We start from the raw sequence: 22,671 nt of genomic DNA, 5'->3' as shown, positions 1-22,671 counted from the left end.
CTGTTAGAAACAAAAATAAAATGATGCAAGTAATATTAGTCTGCATCCATGGTCCTTGACTTAAAGAAAAACCATGCAGTGAATATATTCATTATAACAAAAGTCTGTGAACCCAAATAGTTGAACAGCATCCAAAATGTCCAATAAATGAAATAACAGTAAAATTCTTTGAAGTACAGTGCTTATTGTGATTAATTTAATGTTGGTTTTTTATTTAACTGCAGAGATTATGTACTCATAGCTTTGTAGATACAATGGTGATACTGTTGCTGCATATTGTCTAAACAAAGTCAGGTGAAGTGGTGGTATTGAGTAATTATTACTTTTATTTCTGCAGGAAATGTTTCCTTCGGTATAGTGCTTACAAAGTTTTAGTGAGACAGTGTAACTGTTGATTGCAGGATGGAATTTTTATTCTTTTACATTAGGTCTACCAACAATATTCCATATATTTGCTCATAATGTACCAATGGAAGAGCGATCGAGAGCATTTGGCTATCTTGTTGCTGCAGGTTCTGTGGGACAGACTGTTGCATCTGTGGTGAGTCATTTATAAATATATATATAGTATATTACTTATTACAAACACAAAGTTACTTGCGATTCATAGTAACACAAAATGTAGCAGTTTGTTTTTAAACATATTGTCGCATGTATGGAGTGTGACTATAGACAGGGTATGGATTTGTAACTGGATTTATTGAACACTTACGCACAAATCATAACTACAAGTAACTGTAGTGCTATTGTTAATTCACACTCTGCAGTTCACTACAGTCCACACTTACGGCTTTTCAGCTTGCTGTGTCTTTACCAATTTTCTGCCAACCACATGATATGGTGGATGTACCCCTTCCTTTGTGTTTTTGAACTGTCCCTGTGCCTCAGCTACCAGCTTGAAACAGCAACAGCTCACAAGGACTGAACCGCAGCAGTCCTCGTAACTCACTCATTCACCAACCAACTCACTCCAGTCCACTCCACTAGCTCCCAGGCTGGCAGTCATCTCACACTAACCACATACCCTTCTCACTGCTGTCTCATTACTCTCTTATAATGGCAGCTGGCCCTTGTTATATAGCCTCAGCATGGACTGCACAGAGAACACCTCTTGTGCTGTTGTGTGAGTCTGTTCCACCCATTGTCTAGCAAGGGCCTTTGTTTACAGGACCATTCCTTAGCAATGGCTGTTGTATAGCTGCTTATATTGTAGTATTGCCTAGCAGCAGGTATACATGCCACAGCCAAAACCATGTATGAATTCCTCTTTTGGCACATGCTGCATGCCCCACCAATCCCATCCTCCTTGACTTGGATCATTCTAATTGTATTTGGCAAGTATTACAAGTTATGAAGCTCCTCTTCTCTTAACTTTTTCCACTTTCCTATTAATTAAACTTGGTTCCAGATATTTTCAGCACCCTGTTCTCAAACACCCATACTTGGTATTTTTCCCTTAATGTTGGAAACTTAGTTCCACACCCATACAAAACTGCATGCAGAATTATAGTTTTGTGTTTTTTACGCTAGACATTTCAGTTGTAATGCTTTATATTGTTACTGGAGTAAGAGAAACTATCAAATGTAATGTATAGTAATCAAAAGCTTTATTTATTGGATAAAATGTGCCTTACATATTTCAGCCCTATAGGACTGTCAGAGGCTTACATGTTAAAGAAGAGACCGCTGAATATACATTATTTTCTACCATTAACATTTATATTTAAATCCCTTTGTAACTGAGAATGTAGAGATTTCTTACTTAATGCATAAATTTACCAATGGGCTGCATAATTTAGTAGATATTTTAGTTTCTGTTGGTTTCACTGTTTTCTATGTAGATTTTGTGGAGATCTTTTCACATTTCACATTTATTCTTTAAATTCAATAAATTTTTTTTGGTGAAACCTAGGATGTTGAACAAGTCACAATGAAATCAAAACATACACAAGAACAGTTCATAAAATAGAACTAAGTCACATACAGAACAATCATAAAATGAAATTATACATAGTGATAATCAAAACACAAAAAGTGGAAATTGTTCAAGTTAAAATCGATTAAATTACAACTCATAAAAACTTATGCAACACCATAACATATGCATTTTACAAGATTCAAATATACACAACATACGCAGGAACAGTTCATAAAATAGAACTCAGTCACCTACAGAGCAGTCATAAAACAAAATTATACATAGTAATAATCTGTGGGGTTTCTGTTTTGTCGTTACTTCAATGACAACCCACTTCTTCGGAACAGTTTGTAGGTCCTGAAAAGAACCACTGGTTGCTGAGATGCTTGACCAGTGAAGTAGTGCGGCGTACGCCGCTAGGAAGGGATGTTGGTTGCGGTGTGTTGAGGCGGCTGAGTCAGTTGACTGGCCACAGTGCGGCCGTTGCTTGGTTTTTGGAGAACGTTCGCTTGCTGAGCGCGGTCACAGGAGTGGAGAGGCGGTAGCTACGCCAGTTGCCCAGTGTGTCGGGCATGACTACCGGCAAATCGAGGCCGCCAAGTTGGCCAGTGAGTCGGGTGTGACCACCGGATAGCCGAGGCAGTCATGCCTGGCGCAGCGAAGTGCCGATGCCTCAGAAGACCGAGCGCTGGCGACGAAGTGTGCTGTTTGTAGACTGCTTGAAGACTGCTGTGGAACTGACGACTGATGCTGTCAGGTTGGAGCTGCTCCTTTTTATACCCAGCTCGGTAGGCAGAGCGAAACTTGCATTTGGGGAGCAACAATTTGCAGAGCGCTGATTGGCTAGCGAAAATGAGGAGCAGAAATTTGCAGTGCGTGCTTGTGTAAATATGAATGAAACGTCCGGCAATGCGATATTCGCTAAGGAGTGAGTGTTGTCTAAAAGACCAGTGGACACAGCGTGCTATGTGGGATGTCCCCACAAATCAAACCACAAAAAAGTGGATTTTGTTCAAGTTAAAACTGATTAAATTACAACCTATAAAAGCTTACACAACACAACCATAACATATACATTTCACAAGATTTCAATATTAAAATATACTAAAAGTTAAATTAATGAAAACAAATATAAAATATCTTAATTATNCCACATACCCTTCTCACTGCTGTCTCATTACTCTCTTATAATGGCAGCTGGCCCTTGTTATATAGCCTCAGCATGGACTGCACAGAGAACACCTCTTGTGCTGTTGTGTGAGTCTGTTCCACCCATTGTCTAGCAAGGGCCTTTGTTTACAGGACCATTCCTTAGCAATGGCTGTTGTATAGCTGCTTATATTGTAGTATTGCCTAGCAGCAGGTATACATGCCACAGCCAAAACCATGTATGAATTCCTCTTTTGGCACATGCTGCATGCCCCACCAATCCCATCCTCCTTGACTTGGATCATTCTAATTGTATTTGGCAAGTATTACAAGTTATGAAGCTCCTCTTCTCTTAACTTTTTCCACTTTCCTATTAATTAAACTTGGTTCCAGATATTTTCAGCACCCTGTTCTCAAACACCCATACTTGGTATTTTTCCCTTAATGTTGGAAACTTAGTTCCACACCCATACAAAACTGCATGCAGAATTATAGTTTTGTGTTTTTTACGCTAGACATTTCAGTTGTAATGCTTTATATTGTTACTGGAGTAAGAGAAACTATCAAATGTAATGTATAGTAATCAAAAGCTTTATTTATTGGATAAAATGTGCCTTACATATTTCAGCCCTATAGGACTGTCAGAGGCTTACATGTTAAAGAAGAGACCGCTGAATATACATTATTTTCTACCATTAACATTTATATTTAAATCCCTTTGTAACTGAGAATGTAGAGATTTCTTACTTAATGCATAAATTTACCAATGGGCTGCATAATTTAGTAGATATTTTAGTTTCTGTTGGTTTCACTGTTTTCTATGTAGATTTTGTGGAGATCTTTTCACATTTCACATTTATTCTTTAAATTCAATAAATCTTTTTTGGTGAAACCTAGGATGTTGAACAAGTCACAATGAAATCAAAACATACACAAGAACAGTTCATAAAATAGAACTAAGTCACATACAGAACAATCATAAAATGAAATTATACATAGTGATAATCAAAACACAAAAAGTGGAAATTGTTCAAGTTAAAATCGATTAAATTACAACTCATAAAAACTTATGCAACACCATAACATATGCATTTTACAAGATTCAAATATACACAACATACGCAGGAACAGTTCATAAAATAGAACTCAGTCACCTACAGAGCAGTCATAAAACAAAATTATACATAGTAATAATCTGTGGGGTTTCTGTTTTGTCGTTACTTCAATGACAACCCACTTCTTCGGAACAGTTTGTAGGTCCTGAAAAGAACCACTGGTTGCTGAGATGCTTGACCAGTGAAGTAGTGCGGCGTACGCCGCTAGGAAGGGATGTTGGTTGCGGTGTGTTGAGGCGGCTGAGTCAGTTGACTGGCCACAGTGCGGCCGTTGCTTGGTTTTTGGAGAACGTTCGCTTGCTGAGCGCGGTCACAGGAGTGGAGAGGCGGTAGCTACGCCAGTTGCCCAGTGTGTCGGGCATGACTACCGGCAAATCGAGGCCGCCAAGTTGGCCAGTGAGTCGGGTGTGACCACCGGATAGCCGAGGCAGTCATGCCTGGCGCAGCGAAGTGCCGATGCCTCAGAAGACCGAGCGCTGGCGACGAAGTGTGCTGTTTGTAGACTGCTTGAAGACTGCTGTGGAACTGACGACTGATGCTGTCAGGTTGGAGCTGCTCCTTTTTATACCCAGCTCGGTAGGCAGAGCGAAACTTGCATTTGGGGAGCAACAATTTGCAGAGCGCTGATTGGCTAGCGAAAATGAGGAGCAGAAATTTGCAGTGCGTGCTTGTGTAAATATGAATGAAACGTCCGGCAATGCGATATTCGCTAAGGAGTGAGTGTTGTCTAAAAGACCAGTGGACACAGCGTGCTATGTGGGATGTCCCCACAAATCAAACCACAAAAAAGTGGATTTTGTTCAAGTTAAAACTGATTAAATTACAACCTATAAAAGCTTACACAACACAACCATAACATATACATTTCACAAGATTTCAATATTAAAATATACTAAAAGTTAAATTAATGAAAACAAATATAAAATATCTTAATTATATATATCTTTTTCATTCATTCATTTGCATGTTGATAATATTCATTCATAGAATACAAGGAATGATGATACAAAAACCTCTTTAATGCTGATTTAAAACTTTTTCATCATTAAGTAACATTTTTATTGACTGAGGGAGACAATTAAATACTTTTATACCTGTTATATAGGGTCCCTTTTTGTATTTTGTCACATCCACGGCAGGCATGTGTATATCTTTGTGAACTCTAGTTTTGTAGTCATGTATCTTGCCATTAATAAAAAGCAAGTTTTTATTATTCATTATAAATAAAAGTAATGAATATATATACTGTGAGTATAGTGTGATTATTGCCATCATCTTAAAAATCTTCCTGCATGACTCTAGGTTTAGTGTTGGTTATGATTCTAACAGTTCTTTTCTGCATTATGAATACTTTATGTACATTGGTTGCACTGCCCCAAAATATTATTTTATAGCTGATAACAGAATGGGCTAAGGCGAAATAACTCAACTTTAATGCTTCTGTTGATACTATATGTCTTATATTTCTCAGTGCATAACAAGCTGAGGCCATTTTATTAACAATCTGTTCTATTTGGCCTTTCCAGGATAAAGTATCATCAATACATAATCCAATAAATTTAGTTTCGGATACGGTAGCAATGCCCTCCTGTTCACATACAGTGTGAGTTGGGCTCTTACTGCCTTTCCTTGAACAAAAATTAAAAAATTGCGTTTTCTTTAGATTCAAAGTAAGTAGATTGGAACTAAATCATGTGTATATTTTCTTGACGGTCTGATTAAAATTTATTTCAAAATTTGAATTATTTATATCAGTAATTATTATACTCCTGTCAGCCGCGTACAAAACCATATATTTATCTTTGTTTAGTATCTTTGGTAAGTCATTTATATAAAGTAAAAAGAACAAGGGGCCAAGAATAGAGCGTTGTGGGTCTCCACATTCATTCCTCTTCCAATTAGATATGTCCCCACTGTTACTTTTGTTACTGAGTTCTACTCTCTGATATCTATCCATTGAATAAGACTTTATTGACGTTTTAAATTTACCTTCAATTCCATAAAATTCAAGTTTCTCAATTAGTATTTTATGTTTAACACAGTCAAAGGCCTTTTGTTGATCACAAAAAATACCACCCACTAACATTTTGTTATTCATTGAAGTAAGTATACTATTTAATAATATAAAGGCCGCCATTTTGGTTGAGGAGTGTGTTCTAAATCCATACTCTTCATTCATCAAGATGCTATTCATTTAAATATGTGTAATTAATCTTTCATAAATAAGTCTTTCAATTACTTTTGAAAAAGAAGTCAGCCACGATATAGGTCTATAGTTAGAAATTTCCAGCCTGTTGCCTTTTTTTATAGCATGGCTTAACTGTAGCATATTTTAGTCTATCCGGGAAGACACCCGAATGCAGAATTGCATTGCAGATATGCGTCAGAGGTGAAATGATAAAAGTTGAGCTTACTTGAATTATTCTGCTAGAGATTTCGTCATAACCATTGGAATCCTTAGTTTTCAAAGACTCAATAATCTTATCAATTTCACGTGTATTGGTAAACTTCCAAGTCATTTTATTGAATAGACGTTTAAAAATTACCCTTAAATAAGTAGTTGGATTAACAGTATTAGTTCTAAATTTATTATCATAATTATTGATGAGTATCGCCTCGGCTATAGTTATAAAGTATCTATTGAAAGAATCTGCCATTTTCTTTTGATTACTTATTAATCCGTTGTCTGATGTCAAAGTTTTGATATCCTCATTCAGTTTTGGTTTTCCCTTTTCTTCATTTATAATTCTCCAAGTGCTTTTCATTTTATTCTCAGAATTTAAAATAATTCAGTTATGATATAGTTTCTTTGCAGCTTTTATTACTTTTGTTAATATGATACTATATTGCATATAATGTGTCTTAAGGTTACTGTCATCACTGTGTCTACACGCCAGGAACAGTTCTCTCTTCCTTGTACATGAAATTCGAATCTCTTTAGTGATCCATTTGTTTTGGATATTATTATATCTAATTTCTCTTTTTTGAAAGCTAGTATAAAAACATCTTAAATAAGTATTAAGAAAATTATTAAACACATTATTTACATTGGTATTCACAAATATGTCATCCCAATGTTCCCAGCTTAACCTAAGTTGGAATTCAGCTATAGTATTTTTATTAATATCTAACTTATATAACCTCTTCTGTGTCCTTTTCATTACAGTAACATTATTAATTGAAATTAGCTGGGCATCATGGTCAGAAATTCCATTCACACATTGTATTATATTGTAATTTCTACTGCTATTGATGAAAATATTATCAATCAGCGTAGCTGAGCTTTTTGTAATTCTTGTTGGAAAATACACCGTACTCATTAGGTTATACGTTTTCAGCATATGATCTAATTGCACTTTCCTGCTATTTTTTTCTAAATAGTTTATATTTATGTCACCGCATATTATAAAGTCCGCATTATACTTTGCGAGAGAATTGAGTATGAAGTCAAGTTTATTGATAAAATAGTCAAAATTACCAGTTGGGGCTTTGTATAGGGTTGTGGGAACATCCCACATTATCACGCATTTTCTGCAATGCACACTCTTCACATCACTTTTCACCATCACGCACGCTAACCAATGAGATTGCTCCAAACGTTCGCATTTATACTGCGCTTGCTGCTAGCCCTGCATCTACATCATCAAGCGCGCTAGCCAATCAGCTCCCTGCAAATTCTTCCTCCTTAATTTCAAGTTTCGCTCCGCCCACCGAGCAGTGTATAAAAAGGAGCAGCCACAAACCGGCAGCATCAGTCTGACTTCAGTCTACGATCAAGCCACACTCAAGCAACATCAGCCAGCAGGCTTCGTTGCCAGCGAGGCATCAGCAGGCTGCGCCAGGCACGACTGCCTCGGCCCTCCGGCTCTCACACCCGACTCACTGGGGCACCTCGCCTGGACTCGCCGGTGGTCGTGTCCCTGTCCTACTCACTGGGCATCTGGCGTAGCCGCTGCCTCATCACTCCTACGAAAAGTTGAAATGTTGAAAATTGTTGAAAAGTCAGAAAATGCCTCTAAAGGAACAATGTTCATTTTGGCTGTCACATTTCCTTTAATGTCTTCAACATCCTGAAACCTCTTTCTTTTGAGGGCAGCTTTTATCCTAGGAAAGAGAAAAGTGCAATAAAGAAAACTGGGATTGTCATAATAAGTATGGATGAATACTTGGCATGATCTGAGTCTCCATTACTTCTGCTCAGCCATGAGTTTGTGAGGGACAAAATTTGCGCAGATCTTCTTCCATAATTCTTCATGCAGGATTGATGAATCGTCTCCTTATTGATGTTTAATTCATCCGCCATAATCTCTGAGCCCATTGATGATCTTGTATCGCCATTTCATGGACATTTACGATTGTGTTGGAATTTTGAGAGGTTGAAGGATGCCTACTTCTTGGATCTTTCTGAAGATCCACATGCCTGTCTTTAATTTGTTTAAACTATTCAGAAACCCATGTATGAGGGAGAACATTGCCACCATAAACCTGTTTTATCAGCTGGAAAATTTCAGTAGCTGTTTTACCTGTCTTTAAACAAAATTTAATGTTTGCTCCTTGCTCCATCACTGTGAAATGTCACAATGATCTGCATGGTACAGAATCTTAAACATGACTGAGCACGAAGAACAAGAGAGAAGTGACTGACCTTGTGCGAGGAACATGATGGAAGAATCAGCTTACATAGGCACATTGCAACCTGTTCCTGCATACTTTTAAATGTGCATAATGGATGCAGTCCTGGAATTTGTCAGACCTTGTATAAGTCTAACATTAAGGGGACTTGTACCCCAGATGTTAGTCTTAAGATTTTGTAGTTTGTAACAGTCTGCTTAGCCAATAAACAAGATATACTCAGATGATAACTTGCATTTGACCTTATACAGAGAGTATATCAGGAGATGAATCCTGTCGAAATGTAGTTTGTAACTATGACATGTTACACTTGATGGTTTTTATTACTTCATTATCATTATACAGTCAACTCTCGATTATCCGGGACAATGGTGGGCATGGAAATCACGATTAATCGAAAACCCGGTTAAGACAAATGTTATTAAAAGTAGTACTGTAATACTGTACCTTCATAATACTATAGGCCTACCTGTATTTAAATTTACTCAACCTCATTTTTATGTCATCTCATGGCCTATTTAATACTTTTTTTTACATTATACTGAAGTGTGAATTAGTTATTTCAATCAGTGTCCAACAACATCCAACACTTTTTACAAATATTCACACTTAACACTTAAAAAAATTAATATTTAGCTTGTCACTTAATAAACTGTTCTCTTCACTCTCAAGATAGTCTAGTAAGGATTCCAAATGATTAAGAGCAGCACCATGTGATATTTTCTTACTAGCAGCACTGTCCACCTCTTCCTCATTCTCACTTTCTTCCCGCTCTTCTGGCTGCACCCCCACTGAACTTATGGTTTCGTCACTGCTTAACATTTTGAAGCCCGGCTCACACGAGTTTCTGTTGAATACTTAACACAATATGCTTCCTTTTACACCCTGACATTTTGCTAATGCACTTGAAGATCGATACAAAGAGACCAGCTGGGGCGGTGTATCTGTCCTTGAAACTTTCCACAAATCCTTGCATTCTTTCACCCGTACCCTAGAACATTGTGTTAGCATAACGGGATCAAAGAATGCAGAGCTCGGTTCACACTAGTGTGAAAATAGTGTTACAACTCACCATGTGAAACAAAAGTGAATGAATATTAAACAACATATAAGCCTCAAAAAAGCCTCAGTAGCCCCAGTTAAGCCGCAAACTGGTTAATCTGCCCCCGGGTAATCGTGAGTTGACTGTACTTTTATTTTGATCTTTACTTTTCTAGACAGAAGAGAAGACAGAGGGTTCTAAACAGAAATGTATCAAGCATTACCTTAGCTTATTCTGGACTTAATGTCCACATGAATTAATTTTGATTTGTTGCTGTTATTCTGAAGCATTTGAACTTTGCCCCATTTTCAAAGCATCTGTTAGTTTTTTTTTTTTTTGCTGCTGCTGCTGCAGTCTGGGCATGAGACACCAGCATGTACATAGTTTTCTGTATACTTCTAGACAACCTCATAGCCAGCATTATTTAGAGCTTCTGTGTTTTCCTTTATGGTACTTATGTTATTCCCAAATAGATTTGCATCATCAACATAGACCTGAAGCTGATGATGTCCCATTCAGTTTCAGTCCCTCCTGGTTATCTTGGACCTTCTAATTTGTATATTCTGAGGCATTGGTGTTAAAACATCTCTTTGTTTCAGACCACTTTGAATAGGAAACATATCAGACAAATAATTTGGTGTAGGTATCATTTAAACACCTTTTAATTTGCCTAACTGCTTTCATGGGTATGCCAAACTCAGTGGGAGCAGTATACAGTACATCCCTCCTAATTGAATCATGGCCTTTTTTGAAATGTAGGAATAGCTGATGTACTGTGTTATTGTATTCTCTTCTTTCCTTCAATATGTGGCAAGTGAAAAAGTCTTGGAGTAATTGATCTGTTGTGCCAAAACCCACACTGATGATTTCCAATAATTTGTCTGCATATGTAGTTAACCTAGAGAGAAGTTATGGTGAATAAAATGTATGAAAGTTTTGAGGTTTTCACGGCGATGACTATGAAGAAAGTCGTCTTCTGGGTTTAGGCGCCATGTATTCTTTGTTTTGGCCGACGTTTCGGAGGAACGTCAGCCAAAACGAAGAATACACAGCGCCTAAACCCAGAAGACTTTCTTCAAAATGTATGAAGTTGATAACAATGATATGCCTCGATAATTGCTACAGTCAGTTTTATTGTCCTGCTTGTAAATTGGTATGATAATAGACTGATTATAATTCTAAGGCAGATCTTCATGATTCTAGAGAGAATTAATGAGGTTATGGATATCAGAACACAATGTTTTACATCCTGCTGGAATTTGATCAGTACATATCTATTTATAACTTTTCAACTTTGCAGCAGAAATTTCAGCATGATTAGGACTAGGCTCAGGTACCGACAACTCAGCTGTGTGTATTTACATCTTCCTATGTCATCCTGTATACATTCAGTACCCAAGATAAGTAATTATTCTTCCACCTATTCAAAATGTTGGGGGATCAGGAAGATTACCATTTTCATCCTTTACCAAGTTTTTTCTAGGTTAGTAACTCTTCCTAAATTTATTTACACCTTTGTATAAATCTTATGTTTAAGTTCTTACTGTGTGTTGCAAGCCCATTAATTTTGTCTTTCAGGTATTTCTACTTTTTGTTCTTGCAATGTCTGCTAGCTCCATGTCTTAACATTGATCAAATTTTTTCTATATACACGGTGTCCCAGGAGGAATGGACCAAACTTCGGGAGGGTGTTCCTTATGTTAAAGTATGCCGATATAACCCAAAACACCTATGTCCAAAGTTGAACGCTTACGGAGATAATGGCCAGAGAAGTGTCAAACTTTGACCGGTGTTACACACTTGTTGATTACAAAATACATATTAAAACTGGCAGGAATATGTGGATTCTGTAATGTTAATAATGTACGTAACATCAAACTAACTTGTGAGTGACGTGAAGCCATAAAATTGAAAGTACGAAATACTCGCTCGCCATGTCATAATTGTCCTTAGGGTTTCCAAGCACTATACATGACACATGACTGGCGAGCGATGACGTAATATGGCTGCGCTATAACCCGACCACATAACTGTAAACGTACATTCACGGACAATCTCTTTTGGAATTTCGTTTCCATTATCTCATGTGGATTATTATGGGACCACGTATGCACATTTCGTAAATTATTTACACCATCCAGGGTAAAAGACGCCTCATCACTGAATAAAATGACGCTTAACAGTTCGGGATGAACTTTTTATCCAGTGGCACAAATCCATACGCTGTGCATGGTCGCCTGGTTCCAGATGTTGTACCATTTGATCATGGTAAGAATAACTCTTCATGATGTAAAGTTTGCCACACCTGAATACGTGATACGCCGATGCGAGAGGTGATTCTACGAGTGAAAGACGCGGACTTCACTGAACAATATCAAGAATGTGCTCTCGTGTGTCTATCATTCGTACATCCTGCCTTTCAGAGTGCACAGAAACACTTGCAAGAGAACCAGTATCACGCAATGTCTGGTGAATTCGCGTAAATAAACTTCGAGATGGAATCCTTCGATCGGGAAAACGCCTTTGGTATTCTTCACCAGCAGCACGTGCATTGCGACCGCAAAATCCACACACAAAATGCATATCACAATATTCCACGTGTGAAAACACAAGAGGCATTTCAGCAACTCATCACACAACTAATTTACCACCCATTCACGACCCCGCTGCAACGTAATCTGTAGGCTCTGGTAGGTAGCGCTTACAGCTAGTGACTCACAGCACTCAAGTACAAACAGATAAGGGTCTCAGCTGATAGCTATAGCGTGTGGACCTGCAAGAAGACCACACTTTTCTCGGACCATTATCTCCGTAACCGTTCAGCTTTGGACATAGGTGTTTTGGGTTATATCGGCATACTTTAACATAAGGAACACCCCCCGAAGTTTGGTCCATTCCTCCTGGGACACCCTGTATATGACTCAGATGCTGTAGCCATTACAGTTTGGCTTGTTTTCCTTGATTTAATAGTTCTGAATATCCTGCATCAAACCATGGTTTATACTGCTTCAGTTTACATTAAACTACACTTTCTTTGGCTGAAATTTTTATATTTTTTGTAATTGTTTCCCATGCTCAGTTTATATCCGCATCATCATCTAAGCTTTCGATGAAAATGATGATCATATTTTAAATGGTTTCAAATCAAATGCAATAACAGAGTTGACAACTAAGTATAGACTACTCACATTAACTAGGAAGTAGAATACTTTCAGAAACAGTCTGCATACTAATCAAAGTAATACAGTAATACACTAAGCAAATTGGATCAAGTAGTGGTGCTTTTGACTTATATCTGGGAGGTGCGCAGATCAGATATTGGCCAGGACACTGAGTATCCTGACTGAGGGTTTTCGTGGTTTTCCTCAGTCCATCAGGCAAGTGGTAGGATAGCACCTGAAAATTAGGCCATGACAACTCCTGTGTGCTTTTCAATTAAGTATTCATAGTTGTCGTCATCATCACCACCATAATCATCATCATCATCATCATCATCTGATTATTCAGTTCTGTATTGCATGAGGCACTGAGTGTCATGAAATAAACTATAGATAAAAGTAAATGAAATTTAATAATGAAGTAATAAAAACCATTTTTAGTACTCCATTGTTGATATAAAGTATAATGGCTGAAATGTCTCAAGGTGTTTCGACTTGCTCATGTTAGCTTTTAGATCAGATTTCATTACTGTGTTTGCTGTGAGAATATAGCATGTAGACCTGTTACTAGGTAGCAACTGTGAAACAGAGAGGTTCCCACTGCAGCGAGTTCAGCTGAGAAGTAGTCACTCATACAGTAGGCTTAAACTTGGTGGTGGTCAGGCATGTGACCGTTAAGGTGTCTAAGTGCCATCTTGAGGTTTAAATAAGTGAAGGCATAACCTGATTCACAAGCCTGCATTGGCAGAGCTCTCTGTATATATTAGAATAAACTGTCAGTGTGTTTTTTGTGTATAATTATATATATATATATATATATGCCCCCACCTAAGTCCCTGTAGGAATAGTATAATATCCAGTTGATGAAGGCGAAATATGTGGACACCTACTTAAAGAGATTAACCACTCCTCTCTTTGAAGAAGAGGTCCAACAAAGCAGAAAAAGAAATGTAATGGTCTTAGAGGTGAACAGAAGTCCTCTGGGAGGGACTTTAAGCTGTGTGTCCTGTGTCGTAACTTTACGGCACGTAAAAGAACCTCATATCCCCAAAGGGGATCACTGAGCCAAATTCCAGGATGTTTCCCGCCCAACAATAGCCTCTAAGGCCTCTGATAGATGGGAGAAGCATTATAGACACCGCTAAGCAAATGGCCGAACTCGCTTGCTCGGTGGGACTGATGGTACGCACCATTTATTGGTAGGGTAAAGAGACGTAGAATATCATAGAGGAAAGCACAATAGATCAAACTGGTCGCGGTGCATGGGGAAACCCACCCTCTCTAAACAACTAACTAACTAACTAACTAGAGGTGAACAAATATATGGGCATGGGTCCCCATGTAGCCCGATACCATGAGTGTCTATGCTGGCTGTTTGCCGGCAGCAAGGTTCTGCTTCTGCTTCTGAGCAGTAGTCAGTTGTAAGTCAATCTGTGAAGAGAAGACTAGGATGTTGGTGTGAGATGGCTGCCAGCCTGGGAGTTAGTCAATTGGAATAACAGGGCAGTTGTGGGATATTTGCCAGATGGTAAAGACATGAGCTCTGAAGCTGAAGAATTTCCGTTGTTAAGATCTGTTACTGAGAAACTACTAGTGAAAGCAGACAGAAGGCTTAGCATGTGCTGTACTGATTTGTAAAGTGTGGAGATTGCGGTAGCACCATAATTACTTGTAGTTATGATTTGTAAGTGGTCAGTAAATCCAGTCATGAATCCAAACTCCATCTGTAGTGAAACTCCCTCTCATGACAATACTTATGGTTATCACAGCCCCATTGTTGGGGGAAAAAATTGTCTTGAACTTGAATCCATGTATGTAACAGCAAAATTAACAGGATTCCTAATTTTCTTTCTAAAATGAACAATTTTTTATTACAGTTTCCGAGATACAGAGTGTTATGGATAGACGGATACCATGAATTATGTATGTGGATATGTGAGTGGTACTACTTACCATTACATTTCTTTTTAGCTATGTCCATATCTGTCATGGCAGACTGGTTTCTACCTCTTTGGTACGTTGGGTATTGTGTGGGTGCTCATATGGTTACCGTTCTATCATGATGGTGCAACCTCAGCACAGGATGAGATTCCTCTATTTGTACCAAAGGTGGGTTTCACTTGTACTGATATCTATGTATATTTTTGAAAAAATTCAGACAAAGTGACAAATGATGGAACATTCACATCTCAAGAATATGTTGTGAAGTGTCAGATTGTCCTGAAATTCTGAAGGATTTGTGTTTCATGAAGTGTGCATGCAGTATTTGTATTTTGTATTTGTATCTGTTTTGTTGTGTGTGTTTCACAAAATGAACAGTGTTTGTCATGAAGAAAGCAGTCTTCTGGGATGTGGCACCATGTAGATGTGGTGTTAACCGACGTTTCGGAGGAACGTATCGCCTCCATCTTCACATCTACACTGTGCCACATCCCAGAAGACTGCTTTCTTCATAGTCACCACTGTGAAAACCTCAAATCTTACATAGTGTTTGTCATATTTTTTCACATTTAATATGTTACTGTATGTTCACATTTTATGAAGTGTGCTGTGAAGTTCTAACATTTCATGTTACAGATTGTGTAGTAATATATTCTGGAGTACTCACATTTTGGAAAGTGTGAAGGAAAGTAACTGAATGTAGGTACTGTATGTCTGAATAGAGATTGACTTAACCTTGAAGTATAAATGTCTAGTACATATATGGAGATCCAGTCCTGAACACACGACCAGAAAAAATATCGGCTAACATTCATCTCTTTGCTGGTTTTCCATCGTTAGTGTTATATCTCACTTTTCAAGTTTTAGAAACAATAATTGGGAGTGGCAGCTTAGATAAACTTCTTCTTTGAAGAATATAGGTAATCGTGGAAAGGAATAAAAATTGTTCTCATTTTACTGTTTTGTTATCAGTTCTTATTCAGAAGGTTATTTTGAACATGTTGGCCAGGTCACTGATAAAGACATTCTGGTTATGTAGATATTTTGGAAGTTATCAGTATGGAATAGTGTTTTAGGATCACCTTTAACCTTTAACATCCAAAGTGCACCGACTGGTACACTGATGAGTATGGTTGTTACAGCCATAGTACCTCAGTTTGTGCATTCGGGCACTTAAGCACCGCTAGTGGAAGCTCATGCACACGCTGCTAGTAGAAGCATATGCACAATCGTAAATATTTATTTATAAATATAGCAAAATTCAATATACATTTTTTTTTTTTGTTATCTGCTCATCATATATACAGGCTTCAACCCCTGTGCCATGTAACTGAATCTCGCCTTTGTGTAATGCTCATGAAGCACCTTAGAAAGCACAGTCCCATGTCACATGTCTTGCACTGCCTTTCAATTTCATTATCTTCCAAACAACGTTACACTGCCATTGTATGATAAAATGAAACTACAATATTCAGATTCACTGTGACCTCACAGAAAACTGAATGCACTCTGAATCTCAGCTGAGATGCAAGCATTGGATTGCAACCATAGAAAGGCCAGTATTCTCTTGCAGCTGCAATGGCAGGGCTTGGCATTGACTGGAATATCTGTAGCGTGTAACAAAGATGTGAAACTTAGCCAGAAGAGAACCAAATGACTTTATTGCTTCCAACTCTTTTATGGCACCAGAGAATGCAAAAATATTTTAAATGTTGCAAGCACGAATAATTTTATATTGCAGAACTACTATGTGAAGAAGTGGGAAGCCGTTTTTACAGTACGCATCAAAATTACAAGAAAAAAACTAAAAACAGTTTATAACTTTTTTGACTACACAGGCTCAAATCATACATTATAATGTGTGACACTGTGTTTTTTGCTGAGTTAATTTCATTCATTCATCATAGAAGTTTTATTAGATAATCATTTTCAAACACAGTGCAAACGCCCTAACAGGAATGGACATTTAAACACAGTGCAACAACGGACATTAAATGCGCACAAGCAGCGGGCATTTAAATATACTCTGGTCAGCTCAAGGTACCACCATTTCAAAAGTCTGGCATTTAAGTGTTAACAAGATGTAAGGGCTCCAAGATTAACTGAATTTTCTACTCAGACATAGTAAATCACGTTATTGGTAATCTGATAGAACATTATGACAGTCACTTTATTATGCAAAAGTGATTTGTTTTTTATCATAGAAATGGCTTTGTTTCATGTTTGGAAAGGTTAATTTTAAATATATTAAATTGCTAACTGTGTGGACCAGAGCCCTTGAGGAGCATGTAGTCACTCATGTGGTCAACAAATTCCCTGCATTTTGTGGTTTATGCAAGAGCTCATGCTGGTTCCTATACAGAATTCAATGAATCCAGTCTGCACCCTCTCACCCTGTTTAAACTTCATTTCAATATTACCGTTCTATCTCTGCCAGTGTTTTACAGGTCTCTTCATTTCATGTTTTCTGACCTAAATTTTGCATGCATTTCTGGTCTCTTCCATGTGCAATACGTGTTCCACCCATCAGATCGTCCTTTATTTAATCATTGTAGTAATGTATTTTGCATGTATTTCTGGTCTCTTCCATGTGCAATATGTGTTCCACCCATCCGATCGTCCTTTATTTAATCATTGTAGTAATGTATGGTTAATAACGCATATAATGAAGCTCTTCATTATGCTATTTATCCAACATCTTGCCACTTCCTCTCTGTTAGGTCCAGATATGCGCCTCACCCTGTTCCCAAACACCCACAATATATGCTCACCTTTAATGTTACTAACAAGGTTTCATTATAGTTCTGTACATTTGAATCTACACTTCTAGATGGATGAGACCACTTAAAAAATTTTGAACTGCATTGTGGGAAGCGTTATGCCCATATGGCTTAACAAAGAAAGATTTGGAAATCTTGGTCTTTAAGGCGCCCTATCAAACTGTTGCAACCAAGAAAGTTGGTCAACAAACGTTGCTTGCCCAGTGTGTGTCATGTCTTGTTTGTAAATGCTGAACCAGCCGTTGTGGCAGTTCTGGTAAACTCTTACTGTTAGGGCCGTGCCATAGCTCAAGCGGTTAGTCGCTGGCTTCCCACCGCAGCGGCCCAGATTCGATCCCGGGTCTGGTCAAGTGGGATTTGTGGTAGACAAAGTGGGGCTGGGACAGGTTTTCTCTGAGTACTTCGGTTTCCCCTGCCAATCTTCATTCCACCAAATTCTCCATCATCATAATCACCCGGGGCAGGCTGCAATAGGCCAATCAGTGGCCGCCATGTCGAGTGGACCCAGTAGGACTCCACCCCCCACTAAGTGAATTTAAAAAAAAAAACTCTTACTGTGTATTGAAAGTATGAAGAAATGCTGTCTCGCAGTAGTCTTCCATTATATAATCATTAGGTTGGTGACTGTGGGCAGTATAATATCAAAACTTTGTACTAGTTGCTAGAGTAGGCTATGCCTGATAGCCTACCAATGCCATAACTATCACACCACAGACAGAACAGCCCCAAGAAAGTCATGGGACACAGACTGTACTACTTCGTTGTCAAACTCTTCTGCAACCAAAGTAACTAGTATTACTTACGACAAAAGAGATGCTTATAGGGCACAGACCTAAGGCTAGATAAATATGGTATTATGTAACTTAACTCACAATCAAATGAACATGTAGATAATATAAATAAACATACGCAATCTGGGATCCCCCAGTGTTGCAAGTTTATTTCCTAGAATCCTGACCACTGAAGAACCAGAAATGCTACCAACAGAAATATATGGAGACAAGATTTGGCTGTAACCCTGAACCCCCTCCTTGAAGGGCTCCCACAGTGCATTTTTTTTATTGCTAGTGGGGTGTACTGTGGCCACTTCTGGCACATTGTACCAGCTCCAGATGATAGGTGAAGGTGATTGTGGAGCAGTTGGTGGAATGAAGATTGGCAGGGGAAACCGAAGTACTCGGAAAATCCTGCCCCAACGCCACTTTGTCGACCACAAATCCCACTTGACCAGACCCGGGATCGGGACGCCAGCGACTAACCATTTGAGCTATGGCGCGGCCTCCACCAGTGCATACTGTCCCTTTGAGTGTGTATAGGTTTCCAGGGTGGTTGGTGCAACCTAGACTGTCACCCCAGCAAGTGATACAGCAAGTGATAGCAGTCGGGGTGGAGTCAGGAGTTTGGGATAGTACACCACTGCATAACAGTGGAGTCAGCAGTTTGGGTTGGTACACCACTGCATAACAGTGGAGTCAGCAGTTTGGGTTAGTACACCAGTGCATAACAGTGGAGTCAGCAGTTTGGGATAGTACACCACTGCAAACAGTGGAGTCAGCAGTTTGGGTTAGTACACCACTGCATAACAGTGGAGTCAGCAGTTTGGGTTAGTACACCACTGCATAACAGTGGAGTCAGCAGTTTGGGTTAGTACACCACTGCATAACAGTGGAGTCAGCAGTTTGGGTTAGTACACCACTGCATAACAGTGGAGTCAGCAGTTTGGGTTAGTACACCACTGCATAACAGTGGAGTCAGCAGTTTGGGTTAGTACACCACTGCATAACAGTGGAGTCAGCAGTTTGGGTTAGTACACCACTGCATAACAGTGGAGTCAGCAGTTTGGGTTAGTACACCACTGCATAACAGTGGAGTCAGCAGTTTGGGTTAGTACACCACTGCATAACAGTGGAGTCAGCAGTTTGGGTTAGTACACCACTGCATAACAGTGGAGTCAGCAGTTTGGGTTAGTACACCACTGCATAACAGTGGAGTCAGCAGTTTGGGTTAGTACACCACTGCATAACAGTGGAGTCAGCAGTTTGGGTTAGTACACCACTGCATAACAGTGGAGTCAGCAGTTTGGGTTAGTACACCACTGCATAACAGTGGAGTCAGCAGTTTGGGTTAGTACACCACTGCATAACAGTGGAGTCAGCAGATTGGGTTAGTATACCACTGCATAAAAGCAAGCATTCCCATAATTTTGTCTTCCTATAATTTCTTGCTGTTTTGATTTGTCACTATTTCCAAATATGTCAACTTTACCACATTTTCAAAAGATTTGTTAGATATATTTATATTATAATATCCTGTTTTCTTTAATGAGACATTAGCAGACTCACTGTTGCTTAAATTGCAAGTTGACATGAATGTGTGAGGCATTAGATGCTGTGACCCCAAGCTATAAATGTATACAGATCCTGGCCATAGTTCATTTGCCCAGAAAAACAAGCTTTCATTTCTCATTCCTATCTGAATTGAAGTTATTTTTGAATACATTTTGAAATTAAACTTTAAATTTAAATTGTATTAATTGTTCTTCTTCATCCAACTCCCTGTATGGAATGTGATAATTTTGCTACTGGAAGAAGTTTGCTAAATAGTCTGTATAGTGAGTAGAAACAGATATCCCATTTTATCTATTTGGGATTAATTGCCAAAATCAAAATTTCTGTCATCAAGGAAGTGTAATAACTACGCTATACTGGATTCTTCTTTTGATTTGGTATTAAATCAACTTTATAGCTCAAAGTGGTGAATAAAACAGTTCTCACAAATTTTATACACGAAATTCCTAATCAGAGACACTGAAGATATGAAACAGAAGTGTCAGTTCCACTGTGCACATACATACGAGAGATCTTCAGAAAGTTTCAGCACTTTTTATTTTACAACTCCATTTTATTAATGATTAAGGTCACAGGTTCAAGTCCCACTGAAGTGATTGGATTTTTTCAATTGACCTAATCCTTCCAGCCGCACTAGGCCCTGGGGTTTACGCAGCCTCTAACAGAAATGAGTACCAGGAATTAATTAAATAATTTTCTTGGGGCGTAAACCGCCATCTTTGAACCGATTGTCTAGATAATGTGGGACCCTCAATGTCTCACAACCCTATGGGCCTTCATGGCCTGTTACAGGGATGGCTTTACTTTTTACTTACTTACTTACTTACTTACAAAAACAACATACATTTTTTTTTTAATTGTTTCATATCTCTAGCAGATCACGCAGCTTACATACTGTGTACAATACAACGCCAGTGGTTTCATGTGTTTGTAACGTGCCTCTGATGATGGTTCTTTTGAACCGAAACATGTAAGGCGAGTGAAATAAATAAGTGACCTAAGAATGTTGTTACACTCGACGGATTATTCATTGACAACATACATTATTTTTCTACATAATCACCCTGCTTTTCAGCACATTTTTCCCAGTGCCCTACTAACTTCCTAATGCCATCATATTAGAAAGACTTTGGTTGTGCACGTAGCCGCTGATGCACTGTGTTCTTTACATCCTCATCACATCAAAATCATCTCCTTCCTAGAGATTCTTTAAACGAAATCTGGACTGTGAGCTCAGTGTTCCATCACTTCCTACTTCAATTGCTTTCCAGTACTTGGACCGCAGTATGGAGTCGTGCATTGTCATGCAACAACAGGACGCCCTGTGATAATCTCCCTCTTCTTTTAGATTGAATTGCAGGCTTCACACCTTTCTGAAGCATTTCACAATAGGTTGCACATGTAGCAGTTGTTCCACGTTCCAGGTAGGTCTCAAGAATTAGGCCCTTGAGAATGCCGGAAGGTGGCCAACATCAATTTGCTTGCTGATGGCTGCATTTTGAATTTCTTTGCAGCAGGAGTTGCATACATACATACATTACCTTCCTTAGATCAAAAGTAAGTCAGAATGACTGTAGGATGTGGAAAAAGTCATACAAATACAAAAGCCATAAATACAGTACAAATGAGACACAACAAAAGAAAAATACTTCCACATATATAAGTCAATACTGTCAACTTATGCTATGCACATAACCTTTTAAAAGGACGAGTCGTTTTTAGACAGTAGGAAGTCATGAACAGATTAGAGTGAGTGTGTGTGTAAGTATCGTTTCAGTGCTAATTTAAATTGTGCCTTTTCATTCATTAGACTTTGAGACTAGATGGTAGAGTGTTGGAAATGTTAATGCCAGAATAATATCTGAATGCTTATATTGCATGCTCTTCTGCTTGGTTTCTGGTTGACAGTGGTGAACCCAGGTTTCATTATCTGTGATGATCTGTTGCAGAAAGTTGCCACCTTTGCAATAATGAGCCAAGTGGCAGGAACAAATATCTAAGCGCATGCGCTTATGATCATCCGTCAGTTCCATCTGGCACACACTTTATGAAACTGAAAGTTATCACACACCACAGAATAGACAGACCCAATGCTGATATTCACTTGTTTTGCAATTTCATTGACTGACTCCTCTGTTTTGAAAAATCACTTCCCTAGCTTTTTCTTCATTCCGTGTGGTTTGGGCTGTGGTTGGACAACTTGAGCGCTCTGCATCAGTAACACTCATATGACCATTTTTAAACATTTCAGTCCGCTCACACACAACACTATGAGAGAGAACATTGTCCCCATATTGAGCACACATGCACTGATGAATTTGTATGCCTGGTACCCCCTCTCCCCCCCCCCTCCATAGCATATCACAGATTGTTGCTCATCCTTGGTACAATTCTCAAGTTTTACTGCCATGTTCACCACTTGGTGGCAACTCTTACACTAATTGCAAGGTCAACAGGCTTGCCTTATGGACTAGTTATTATTATTATTATTATTATTATTATTATTTAGAGAGGGTGGGTTTCCCCATGCACCGCGACCAGTTTGATCTATTGTGCTTCCCTCTATGATATTCTACCAGTCTCTATAC

At 38.6% G+C, this 22,671-nt stretch overlaps 1 protein-coding gene across 2 annotated transcripts in view; it reads left to right on the top strand.

The window, feature by feature from the left end:
- The window catches only part of LOC111867351 (sodium-dependent phosphate transport protein 1, chloroplastic), a 53,465-nt gene that overhangs the window by 10,083 nt on the left and 20,711 nt on the right, over nt 1-22,671 (top strand). Inside the window, exons 3-4 of one of the 2 annotated variants that reach the window (XM_023857127.2) lie at nt 402-541; nt 14,986-15,123. In XM_023857127.2, coding sequence (XP_023712895.1) covers nt 402-541; nt 14,986-15,123 — 278 coding nt within the window. The remainder of the gene's footprint in view (nt 1-401; nt 542-14,985; nt 15,124-22,671) is intronic. The other variant, XM_023857129.2, reaches the window with a different exon arrangement.

This window comes from Cryptotermes secundus, unplaced genomic scaffold, assembly GCF_002891405.2.
Source record: "Cryptotermes secundus unplaced genomic scaffold, Csec_1.0 scaffold65, whole genome shotgun sequence".
Classification (NCBI taxonomy): Eukaryota; Metazoa; Arthropoda; class Insecta; order Blattodea; family Kalotermitidae; genus Cryptotermes; species Cryptotermes secundus.
The sequence above is the reverse complement of the archived record's forward strand: the minus strand, read 5'-3'. Positions and strand labels throughout refer to the sequence as shown.